General features: G+C 39.9%; 1 protein-coding gene across 1 annotated transcript in view; it reads right to left on the minus strand.

Moving 5' to 3' along the window:
• The window catches only part of LOC310957905 (sodium- and chloride-dependent GABA transporter 2-like), a gene marked incomplete at both ends in the record, with an annotated part of 39,745 nt that extends 26,782 nt beyond the window's left edge, over positions 1–12,963 (minus strand). The window contains 15 exon segments of the mRNA XM_083928645.1: positions 2,837–2,878; positions 3,289–3,459; positions 3,655–3,755; positions 4,875–4,974; positions 5,399–5,536; positions 6,115–6,227; positions 8,056–8,180; positions 8,283–8,386; positions 9,381–9,396; positions 9,398–9,513; positions 9,679–9,811; positions 9,908–9,995; positions 11,350–11,490; positions 11,595–11,729; positions 12,777–12,963. Coding sequence (XP_083784771.1) covers positions 2,837–2,878; positions 3,289–3,459; positions 3,655–3,755; positions 4,875–4,974; positions 5,399–5,536; positions 6,115–6,227; positions 8,056–8,180; positions 8,283–8,386; positions 9,381–9,396; positions 9,398–9,513; positions 9,679–9,811; positions 9,908–9,995; positions 11,350–11,490; positions 11,595–11,729; positions 12,777–12,963 — 1,710 coding nt within the window.
• Between the last annotated feature and the right edge of the window lie 283 nt (positions 12,964–13,246).

Raw genomic sequence — 13,246 nt, forward strand, 5'->3', positions numbered from 1 at the left:
CACTTAGGCCCTTTTCAACGAGGGGCCTGATATGGTTTTGATACAAGAGACAAGTGAGGCAAAAGAGAGGGCCGGTTAAGGAGGGGTGGCAGTCGGTGTTTGACAGGAGGCCTTTCTAAATCCCACTCTCATCCATCATAAGTGGCATTTGTGCACTCTGAAGGCCTGATAATAGCCTTTTGCATTTTCACACTGTGCTTTGCCTTCTGGATTTGATCGGGGAGCGAGAGAACGATGGAGGGGGGAAAAGGTGTGGGATGGGGACACACATACACCGCAGCTTCATTCATTCAGTCTCTTTTTTTCCTCTCTCTCTCTCCCTCCTCCTCCTCATCATCATCATCATCATCAACATCATCATCCCAACCTCACTCCTTCAAGGCTGCTTCTCTTCTCTTCCCTTCTACATTTTGGGGAAATCACTCTGAATTGGAAAAGGGGCCCTGGGGCCACAAGAGCAGGGTCCATGTTTCGTTTTTTTTTCTTTCTTTCTTTCTTTGGATAATTGACTCCGGTTGCCTGGTAATTCATCGCTTGCATATGCCAGCTAATTCATCAGGAGAAGAGAAGCTGCCGACCTCACAACCTTGCATGCCCCACCACCCCACCACCCGACAGCCCCCAAACACACACACACACACCGACACACACACACACACACACACACAATTCACATCTTAACACCTCTCACATCTCAACCTCACATGGCTAAATCGCATATATGCATGCACACATATACAAACACACACACACAGAGACACACACACACACACACACACATACACACACACACACACACACACACACTCCACCCGCCCCAGAAGAGCCAGGAGCTTGGAATGAGAGGAGGGAGCAAGCGGCAAGTTAGCGGATGAAGAACCTGAGATGATAGATGGGGCACATTGTGGCATTATGAATGAATTATACCTCCCAAATACCTTGAGCAGTGCAGACTGTCAGCATGTATCTATACTAATCTGGGAGAAAATATAGTTTCCACATTAAAGGGGGCCGGCAAAGAACGGGCCGCAGAATTAATTGAGCAATCAGGCCATTAGAGAGAAACATCATACTGAGCCCCGTTTCTGATGTAGCAACATTTATCACTGCTGACCACAAATCTGCTTTCATTCCTGTTTGTTTTTTTTCCTCCTTTCTCTCTCGCTCTCTCTAATGTGGCCCCATCTTCAAATAGATTAGGATTATTGTGACAAGACAAAGGTATATTTTGTCTTTTTCCATAGCCGTGTCAGCGCCGGCTGCATTTATCACGGTTGTCACACAGTCTTAAGGCTTTCAGCTCACACACCTTGTCCCATTTCTCTCCCAGCGGTGGGTCCGTGTTAAATTTGCAAAGAAAAGTACATTATTGTAAAATGTCCCCTGATAAATTGTAGGCCTTTCAGATGCATTTGGGTTTTTTTTACTTCAGTTTTATGTATTTCCAGGTGGATTTTGACGAAATATGATTCTGATTTTTCTTCCTCAAAAGTCACGGTGACATTTTAAATGAGATTTTGGTAGATGTTGGTTTTACAGGTGTTCAGTGATATTTGAAATATGACAATATCAACATCAACAAACAGATACAGTTTTAAAAAGATAAAAAAAAATGTATAAATAAACAGATGTAACAAAGACAATAATCTCAACTTTGTGTATTTATGTATCCATTGATGGCATGAGTCACTGAAACATTAAGATAGAAGTCAATTTTTTTGAACTTTTACTTTGCCTACATGAGAAATCCACATTTTAGATTAATGATGCAATTCACAATAGCATACAGGAAATGTTCATATGTTTTAATTCAAACTTATTTCAATCCATGGAAGCTGAATGCATTTTCAAATTTAGCGTTATATAATAATAGGTATCATTATTATTGTTATGATAGCATTGTGCTGTACTAACTGGGAATTTTTGATGATGCTTTGACGTCATAAATCACGTGGTGCTACTTCAAAGTTCTGCAAAGCACTCGACGTTTAATGAACGGCAAAGTAAGATTCTGCAGGACTTGTGGCATTTTTTAGTAAGCAGCATGTAAACAGATGCTGTTTATCTTTTCCCCGTTTGCTGTAACAGGGCCTTTGTTTTTGTTTTTTACATTTTTGAATATCTGTGCCAGAAAAAGTCTGACAACTAGAGTGAGCAAACTCATCGACACGTCTGGTTAACATACATCTTCAATCAAAATAAACCCACAGATAAACACACTAAACAAGATAGATATATATCTATCTATATAGATATATATATATATATAGATAGATAGATAGATAGATAGATAGATAGATAGATAGATAGATAGATAGATAGATAGATAGATAGATAGATAGATAGACAGACAGATAGATCTATATACAGTGTATACGCACATAATAAGACGAGCCTCCTCTCGACTACTCTCTGGCGGGACGGTTTCCTTGGTGATCTAATATCTAACATCTATCCCCCTCTGCTGGACACATCTGAGAACTGTGCCACGCTCAGTGTCGGCTGCAGATGACTTTCTGAAACTGTGATTGTTAATTATGTTAAATTAATGGTCAGCTATCTCGCTTTTTTAATCAATTCCTCAAATCTGCAGTTAAATCATTCACCCGTCGTGAACATGAAGTGATAACTTAAGCACTTGATTTATTTCAGAGTCCTCAATCTTTCAGACGTAAAACTCTTGTGCATTATGTAATATTGAGTCAACCAATTAAAACATGCTGTTAAATAAATTTTTCAAAAGTCTGTCAAACTTTATTATGAGTTATTGTTTTTCAGCCGTGTTCAAAGCACAAAGTTCTTGTTCTTTGAGGGAAGGACATGTTTCAGAGTTTACTCTGAGCAGGTCAGCTGCTGGAGTGGTCATCACTTCCAGCCTCTGCAAGAAAAAGAGAGATCATTAATCCACCACGATAAGAGAACCACATTAAAAACAAAAGTAAAGTCAACTAGAAGATCCTCCACCAAGACATGCCCCAAACTCAAAATGTTAATGCAGGGTACGTTTTTCAGAGTCGGGACCTCATTTTCCCCATTATTCCAAACCCACATGAACGCAGCACAAATTCACATTTTCGCTTTTCTCGTTAACTAAAGTGAAAATGAATTTGTGTATCTGCCCCATGATTTGCTCCTAAGTATTCCTTCGCCCATGCTATACCCTTCCACCAAGTTTCATGGAAATCCGGCCAGTTTTTCTGTATTGATGACAAACAAACCAACAGGAAAGAAACCGTCCTTGGAGTAAAAATGCCCTCATCTGAGTGGTGTGTGTGATATTCAGAGTACCTGTCTCAGTGTTCCTGGAGTTACAGCCAGACTGTAGAGAAACCACAGTGGCACCGGGGCGACTGAAGAGAAAGCGAGAAAAAGCCCAAGGGCATGGCCCCACCAGGGGTACTCGTAGGTCTTGTTGTAACTCAGAGGGGCGAATTTGACCAGAGAGAAGAGCAGTATGGCCTGTGAAAAATATACATAACTCAGTGATTGAAATACAAAAAAAGTCCCAAATAAATGCTTATTTTATGTTATTATTATAATGGTTGTATGCTTTATAGTCTACATTTGTGTTCTCTATTTTTTTTTTAAGGTGTATTTCAAACTATAGTGACTTTTTTAAGCGTAGAGTACCAATAATTTAGTTTTTTCACTTACTGTTAACAAACATGGAGTAATGAACTTCCAACAATATTTCATATAGGGCAAGGGGCGAGAGCCAATCATGTCCTCCATGTTATTGTAGTAGCGATCAGCACCTTGGAGACAGATATTCGTATTATAATCACATGACTTATATTAAAATGTTTGTGGTGAAATGCAAAAGGAATAAAAAAACAGCTTTATTTTGAATATTAGAAGTAAAACTTGGGTAGCTCTGGGCATAAGTGCATACATCTCTGGATGATGAATAGGGCTATCAGGGGTGGGCATTTCCAGTCCTGTAGAGCCACTGTCCTGCATGTTGTTCACCTGATTTTAATGCTCTGCTCATTATCAAGCAGCTGATGCTTGTCACAGTTTGATTATTGTTAGACTCAGGTGTGTTAGGGTAGGGAGAAACCTAAAACATGCAGGACAGTGGCTCTCCAGGACCGGAATTGCCCACCCCTAGGCTAGGTTAAAGAAAAAGTATCATGTGAAACTAGACCTAAGGAATCCATCAACCATGTCAAGCTCGGTTGTTGGAAATAGAGTTAAATAGGGCTCCAAAGTTAGGCTGAAAGTATCTCGGGGGATAAGCTGTTATGGCCATTTTCAAAGGGGTCCCCTGATGTCTGACCTCAGGAAATCTGAATGAAAATGTCCCTCAATACTCACTGTAGCGTCACAATACTCACTGTAAACATTAATATTTTTAATAATGCATCAGGATAGAGGGTACCTTGTATAATTCACAGCATTAGCTCTCTGGGAATCTCTTTCATATCCAAGAAAAAAATGGATTTATAACTGAAATATCACAAAATGAATCAATGTTGGATCAAATGGAAAATGGAATAGATTCAGGACCTCATGGGTGAGTATCAGCCCTGAGGATGGGTTGCTTGATGGATATCTTTTTATATTTTTATCCTTTTATCTCATTGTTCTTTTTTCTTTGCAAGTACCTTATATAAATTAACTAATTAAGTTAATAATAATTTCCTTTGTCCTCTGTACAGGTTTATACACTGATGCACAATTTATGGTTATTACCTCATTGGACTATTATTATTATTATTATTATTATTTGTTTAGTTTATACTGTATTTGTGCCTGTATTTTAACTTTTTTAACTGCTGTTTCTAAAGTTGCTATAGAAAAAAGTTATTATTATTCATTTTATTATAATTATTTGTTTTGATTGAGGGGATGAGGGAGGAAATGTCGCTCACCATAGACCCATCCTATACAGACGGACTCCAAAATGGCTAAAAGTATCAGAGGGATCTCACTGCAGGCGAAGTCAAAAACCTGAAACACATAAAGTCCTCCCTGCAGAGAGAGAAGGTTACATGATTTAGGCTTACATGATACACGTTAGTAATTTTGCATTTCAAAGCAGTGCCACAAACATGCTCAGAGGTAAAACAGACACAGATAGAGGTTAACATTTTGCATTTTAAATCACACTGACACAAAATGGGGGGGCAACTGTGGCTTATGGGGCGAATGTGGCTTCGAGAGATCGGCGCTTTGATCCCCAGTCCACATGTCAAAGTGTCCTTGGGCCAGACACTGAACCTGCGCATGGGTGTGTAAATGTGGTGTGAGTGATAAGATTAGATGGTATGTAGATGTCCACTGCCATCAGTGTGAATGGGTGAATGTGACAAACACTGTTAAAGCGCCTTGAGTAGTCAGAAGACTAGAAAGGGGCTATATAAGTCCATTTTACCATTTACAAAAAGACACCCACTTCTGTGACCATACAGAGGCCGATGAGGAAGGACACCCCACAGGTGACCAGCAGAAGGAGTTTACGTCGATGGCCAGTGTAAAAAAAGGATGGCTTCATGTCTGAAACGGTTGTAATCAGGCTTTCCAGGTACACAAACTGTGGTTAATGCGAATCGCATTCAAAGGTTCTGTGCAGCATTTAGACGCCTGACTTTGAGTTTCTTCCCCGTTCAGCAGTGATGTGGCAGTGGTAAAGTCTCACTGCTACTAATCTATAATAATAATTATAATACATTTTATTTATGGGCGCCTTTCGTGACACATTTATTTTTTGTACATGTAAGGTGACCTTACCTTACATGTACAAAAAATAAATAAACAGATTGACAGCAGTCTAACTAATCCTCACTATGATGCATTTGGTGGCTCCAACAGGAAGACCCAGGGCCGGCAGTTTCCAGAGTTATTTTAATCTTGATATGCCCTAAATATAAAAAATAAATAAATATCAACATCATGTCTCATTCTGAGCCGATGCACTTCCTTTTTCTCCTTGTCTGCTGGAGGTGCAAGTAGAGAAGTATTTGCTTCCATGTGGCTGATAAGTGAAGGTGGCAAAAGTTTCTTTAAGCATCAACAGAACTTGCTCAGAGGCATCGTTTTTTTATGCTTTTTTTTCTAAAACTGACAAGCTCCTATCTTATCTACGATTTTTACCACATTTCAACACTTTACCTGACTGTCCAGTCCAAGGAAGATGATCATAATGAAGAAGGCAGCAGCCCAAACGCAGTGTAAAGGCATCATGGCTACTGCCCAAGGATAGACAATAAACGCCAGGCCGGGACCTGCATGTGGTACAAAGTAGGTGCTAAATATGTGGTGTAATGGTTAATACAGTACTGTACAGTGCCTATAGAAAGGCACACCCTTTTGAAATAGTGCCTTCTTTTTTGTTTTTACAGCCTGAAACGATAATACTAATACTTTAATACTAATAATTTTTAAAAAAAATGTTAAAATTCCTACGTGATTTACACATTTTGCCTTACATCATTCAAGTGGGTTTTTTTTCTTCTAAATTTCTGAAAAGTAATAAAAAATTAAAAACAAGAATATCAAAGTTGGGAAAGTGATCAGTTCCCAGATTTAATACTTTGTGGAGGCTCCTTTTGCTTTAATTACTGCCATCAGTCTGTTTGGATCTGTCTCGACCAGCTTTGTGCACCTAGACTGGAGAATATTCCCCCATTCTTCCTGCAGAACTGTTCCAGTTCAGTCAGATTCTGTGTTGAGCAGCCATGGACTGCACTCTTCAAGTCCATCCACAGATGTTTTGTAGGATTCAGGTCAGGGCTCTGACTCGGCCACTCTAGGACATTCACCTTCCTGTCCTTCAGCCACTGTGTTGTTTTTATGGCGATGTGTTTTGGGTCCTTGTCATGCTTAAAGGTGAACCACCTGCCCATTTTCAAGTGAATAGAAGAGGGCTGCAGGTTTTCCTCAAGAATTTAGTCGTACTTGGCAGCATCTTTTTTCCTTTCAATCCTGACCAACTGCCCAGTCCCTGCTGAAGAGAAACAAGTAGCAACATAATGCTGCCACCACCATGCTTCACTATAGGGATGGTGTGTTTTGGGTGGTGTGCTGTGTTTGGTTTCTACCAAACATAGTGCTTGGAGTTCAGCCCCCAAAAAAATCAATTTTGGTCTCATCTGATCATATAACCTTTGCCACATGACATCAGAATCTTCTATGTTTTTTTACAAGACTCAGTGTGACATTTTGTCAGAAGAGGTTTCTTTCTCTCCACCCTGCCAAACATGTAGAACTTGTGAAATTGTTGTCACATGCACAGATCGACCGACCTCTGCCATTAAGACTTGTAACTCCTTCAAGGTCACCATGGGCCTCTTGGTAGCTTCCCTGATCAATCTTTTCCTGGCTCGGTCATCCAGTTTGGAGGGGCAGCCCGATCTAGGAAAGGTCTGTGTGGAGCCATATGCCTCCACTTCTGGACAATACTCTGACAGTACTCAGAGGGAAAGTTAAAGCCTTTAAAATCTTTTAATATCCTTCTCCTAACTTGTGCCTCTCCACAACTTTATCCCGGAGCTCTTTTGAAAGCATCTTTACAGCCATGGTGAATTATTTGTGTGACCATGCACTACAAGGAGGGGATCCTCAAGGAACAGCTGGTTCATTCGGAAGTCAAATCAAAAACATCACAATTGACGTGATGGAGGCCAATTAACATGGTGTGTAGTTTGGAAGGTGATTGGTTTTACCTGAGAATGTTTATAATGGTTTTTCTAAAGGGACTCGTCACTTTTCCAACCCTGCTTTTCTAATTTTTTATTTTTTATTAATTTTCAGAAATTTGGGGGGGAAAAATCACTTGTATGTTGTACGGCAAAATGTGTAAATCACGCTGGAAAATATATATATTTTTAAATGTATTATCATTTCAGGCTGTAAAACCAAAAAAAAGTAAGTAAACTATTTCAAAATGTGACTTTCTATAGGCACTGTACGTCTCAGGTTAATTACCTACAAAGTATTGTGTTTACAGTGTTGCTTTGAGTTTTGAGTTTTGAGACATCACAGCAGGTCTTTTTCCGTATGGTGCAATAAAGCTCATTCAGGCCACGTGTCGCCTTAAATGCAGCGTCAAACCTGATTCAGCCACCGTTGAAATGTCGACACCCAACTCAGACGACATGAAGCCGAGGACAGAGAAGATCGCAAAGCCAGCAACAAAGCTGCTCGTGCTGTTCAACAGGCACAGGGCAAATGCATCTCTGTAATTGAATAATTGAGAATATATTCATTTGTATACTTAACATAACAGGTGTAAAATCGGACAAAGTGTAAAAGATCAGACAAATGTGTATTTTTCCTACTTGTAGCAGTTGTTGTTGTATTTGTTGTAACTTCCCAAAGATGCCATGCAGCCGCTGCAGAGAGCGCAGGTGTATAATATCTGGCTGCCAGCATCCATCCACACCTGTAAACAATAAAATGATGTTCAGTACATTCAGGTTATGTATCCCATTTATTTTATCATGTATGTATTCACAAATATCAATTAAATGCTTTTTTCACCATATTCATTTTAAATCTTAATATTTGTTCAGCAATTCATTTTAATGAGGGGCTGCTTGATTATTTAAATCGTGGTTATTTAACACAGTTTCTCACTGACCTTGGAAACATCATGCATTCATTTAACTTTTAAAAAACTGTCTTTTTAACAGCGGCTTTTTTTTCATCTTTAAAAGAACTAAACTTTAAACAATAGTAATAAAAAATAAAAATGAATACTAATTAATAATACCTGTTATTATTATTTCATTAATTTAAAAAATATAAATAATATTAATTTAAATCAAATATATATATTAAATTATATGAAAATAAACTAACTATGTTGTAACGTTAGCGCACTTCCACAACTGGGAACCGTAAGATGACGGTTCGAGTCCCTGTGTGGACCATGAACGGAGTGTGGACTGGTGGCTGGAGAGGTGCCAGTTCATCTCCTGGGCACTGCTGAGGTGCTGTTGAGCAAGGCACCAAACCCCCAACTGCTCGGGGCAGCCCCCTCGTTCTGACATCTCTCCATTAGTTGCATGTATATATGTCCTGTTTGTGCATGTGTATGTATTTCAGTCCTGTGTGTGTAACCTGTATAATAACAGTGTGAAAAAATTGAATTTCTCTTGCGGGATAAATAAAAGTAATTCTTCTTCTTCTATCAGTAATTATTATCTAATTGTATAATATTCTGAAATGGGCTATTCTGCATAAAGAACTCTTTTGAATGGACATTTTGATGCTGATACTTCTGCACTTTTACTTAGATATCAACCTGATTTGAATTTACCGTGTGGTGTTACCCATACTGAAGTAAAAGTTTAGAGAAGGCTGCTTCTTCCACCACTGCCCGTTTGAGAGTTAACACCTGACTTTCGCACTCATAATCCACGTTTGTGCCGTACCTGAGGATCAGCCAGACTCCAGATTGGGAGAGAGGTAAAATCGAATACCGTCTATGGCTCCTGGCAACGTCACACCACGGATCAGCAAAGCAATCATCATTATATAAGGAAATGTGGCTGTGAAGTAGGCAGCCTGAAAGAGAAGTGTATATATAAACAAAATAAAAATGCAGTGAAAACAACCTGCAACAAATCCAACTTTGTTAAGCTCAAACAGTACTTCACTGTTGTTAAAGATGTCATTCAGAAGTTGATTCAGTCCCTCAGTATTGTCAGATATTTTTGTTTGGGAGCTCACCTTTCCTGAGGACTTCACTCCTTTCCAGATACAGAAGTAACAAACGACCCAGCTGAGCAGAAGACATCCAGCCAGGTCCCAGCGGATACTTCCCATCTCTTCGATGCCTCCAGACAAACCCAGGACTCTCCTCCTGATCATAACATACTGTATGTTTAGGAACAGTTTCCTCTCTAAGTCTATGAAATAATGACTTTAACTTCAGGGTCACGTATCTGCGAACACATACTGCCAGAATTCTTCAACTGAAGACGTTGCATTCAGAGAAACGGTGCCATTTGAGGAAAGATTCAGTCGTCTGTAATCGATACAGTTCTCTGGAAAAGTAATAACACCGGGTTAGAATGGAAGTTTGCGTTTCAGAAAGTTCAAAATCTAGAAACTTTATATGTATCGGCCACTTTGCCATCAGCTCCTAGAAATCTTATCAACAACTCTTCCTTTACTTCTACAAAGAGGTTTTGCTATTTTGTTCAAATTACTCCTTATGGAGGAGTTGCCAACAAATGTGACTAATGCATCATTCACATCACATGCTATAGGGCTGGCAATATATATATATATATATATATATATATATATATATATATATATATATATATATTAGTAAATCATGCATTTTGGGGACTATTTGCAGCTGTGGATTATTCCACAATTTATTCAAAACTTTACAGCAACAGCACAATGTTTGTGGGATTTAAAACTACAGTATGTTTAACCCGCTCTCGCTCCTAACCTGTCAAATACAGCAGCTTGAGACTGTAGCTCACTGCTCCACAATGCATTGCGTCTCTTCAGACTTTGCAATTAGATTTTGAGCCAGGCTACAAAATGTTAATATGTCATTTTTTTAAAGGATGGGTTGGGATTACTTCCACGTGGCTCTCACAGACTTTTCCCCAATACATTTTTTTTTTAATATTTTGTTCTGTACGTTCTGTACAACTGATCCTGAATCAGCAGCCACAAACAACTCAGCCAGTTCTCAATACCTGAGTCGAACAAGGCACGGGACCCAGACAAGTGCAAGACTTAAAAAAAAGAGCGTACTACAGCCCTGGATACAGTCATGTGATGTAGTCACATCATTAGATACACCAGGCTTCGACCGCAGTGCTGTTAGATGACGTGGCATAGGAAGCGCCAAAGAAAGTGCAGGGTTAAGCTCAGGGTCCAACAAACACGGAACTTAACCGACCTCAACCAAAAGTCAAAGTTGACTTACTTTTCCTGAACCTATCCAACAAGTTATGTTGCGTAACCAAGACCCTGTGCTACATGTTGAAAAACAAAATCAAAAGGGTGCCCGGAGAGCGTATTCTTGTGAACAGGTTTGTAGGAAATCGTACGAACAGTTATGCACAGAAACCAGTAAACGCTGCACGAAAAAAGACGCTGGCAGACCAGAAGTTGTTCACGACAACGGCGACCAAAAAAAAAACCACATTAAGTGATCGATTTTGCCCAACAAAAGGTGCTGGTTAGGGTTAGGCATGAAAACCACCTCGTCAGAATAACATGAAAGCATGAACGGCCTCCGCTCCCCTGGGTTGAAGTGTTTCTTTAGTTTTTTATTTAATTCGATTTTTTGTAAAAAATCTACAATATTACCATGGTTATCCTTCTTAAAATGTAAGAACTTATGTCATGGACTGTATAGTGTATATGCACCTGTGTTCCAGGTGTTGTTGCAGCCGACCCAGGGCAGTACAGTGTGGAAGGAGGAGAAGAGGTAGAAAAAGGCCCAAGCCAGGATGACGATATAATACATCGAAGTGTATACCAAAACCATTTGAGTGCCGTAGCCTAAACCTGAGGGGAAAAAAACATGTCATCTGCAAAATAATTGATCAGCACACAAATATTTTAATTTATTATATCCCATAGTATTAAATGTTTACTTGCATTAGCAGTACCTTCAAATAAAGGACATATTTTCCTCCAGCATGTGATCCCACCCTGACCAGTTAACTGTCCCAGAGACACCTCCAGAAAGAAGATGGGGATCCCACACGTCATCAAGAACAGAAAATAGGGAACCAAGAAAACTCCTAAAGAGAAGAATTGTGTAAAAAGCAACATAAGCTGGATCATTGAGACTCATTAATGACTGCAACAGGCCAAGTTGTCATTCATACTGTCTTCTTGTCCTGCTCTTTATTTATTCTTTGTGTAGATGAGACTTTTACAGGGGGTTTTTTCAATTGCAAACATGCATTCGTCCAAACTGAAGTCACATCAAAACTCTTCACACAGTCTGTAAAAAGAAGTCTATGGGCGCACTCACACTGTCCATCCGTACAGTGCCCCGTGCTTTAAGGTGCTTGTCACCCCCTCCCTCTCCCCCCGCGCCCCAGGCCCATTTGTACTCACACTACCTGGGCCTCGGCGCGAATGCTTCTTGCCTGCCTATACGTCATCACGCCGTAACACGTCACACGCATTGATTGAAATCATCACGATGCGTCGCTTTGTTTACAACTGTTTCCATAGACCTCTGAGTTTTTTTGCGTCTTGTCCGACTGTTTTTGAATATTTTCATCCGACCAAATCTGCAGTTAACACTCCACCTCCGCATCACACCAACGTGAACCTTTCACTACCATTGTTTTAAATGTCCGCGCATGGTCAGTCCTTCATTCTTCTATGTCCGAACAGGCGCACATAAAATGACGTCAGAACCTCCGTAGGCCTCGTGCTCGTACACGTGCGCATGCTCGTGCTCGTACATGTGCAAACGTGCTTTACAAAAGCCCACCTCTCCCAAACGGGCCGTGGCCGGCAAGCGTGCCGCAACTAGGAGCGGTACAGTTGCACTCAAACTGGTCAAACAAACTAGATCTTACCCGTGAAACGTGCTTGGGCACGGTACGGATGGACAGTGTGAGTGCACCCTGAGTGCACCAAACTGTAAATAATTTATTTTATTGCTGTCACACAAAATGCATACAATGACAAGATTGCCCGAAATCCATGAACTCTTTTCTCAACCTCTCCACCTGCAAAATATGTTGTATTTACAGCACATTGTAGTACCTTCAGTAATGAACAATGCTTGCTGTGCACCTGAAAAAAAACTTTAATCATGTCCTTCTTACCTCCTCCGTTTTTGAAGCACAGATATGGAAATCTCCAAACATTGCCCAGACCTATGATTTCCCCGATTACTGCCAGAATGAACTCCCTCTTGTTGGCCCACTGGCCTCTCTTGTCACATTTGTGACGAGCGTGATTTTGACTGTCATCTTTCATCAGACTCTCCTCTGGATCACTCTCTGGCTCCATTGGGACAGGTCGACTGAGCTGAAATGTTACATTAACTGTGACAGTGTGTGTAGGACAAATTTGAAACAGCGATGTTAATAATAAATGAGTTTAATTTTGGTACTAATTCGTTTATATCTCTACTTAATGTTTTCCACCAGATTAAACCCGGAAAAGGACAAGACAAGCGATAACGTTAAACAAACACTAATCAAGTAAATCACAACTTGTTCCAGCAGTGCTTATTCATTTTTTTCAATTATTTAATGATCTAGTAGTGGTGAGTTTTGAGTATTTTATCCAA

The sequence above is a fragment of the Echiichthys vipera genome (assembly GCF_963691815.1).
Source record: "Echiichthys vipera genome assembly, chromosome: 15".
NCBI classification, from domain to species: domain Eukaryota; kingdom Metazoa; phylum Chordata; class Actinopteri; order Perciformes; family Trachinidae; genus Echiichthys; species Echiichthys vipera.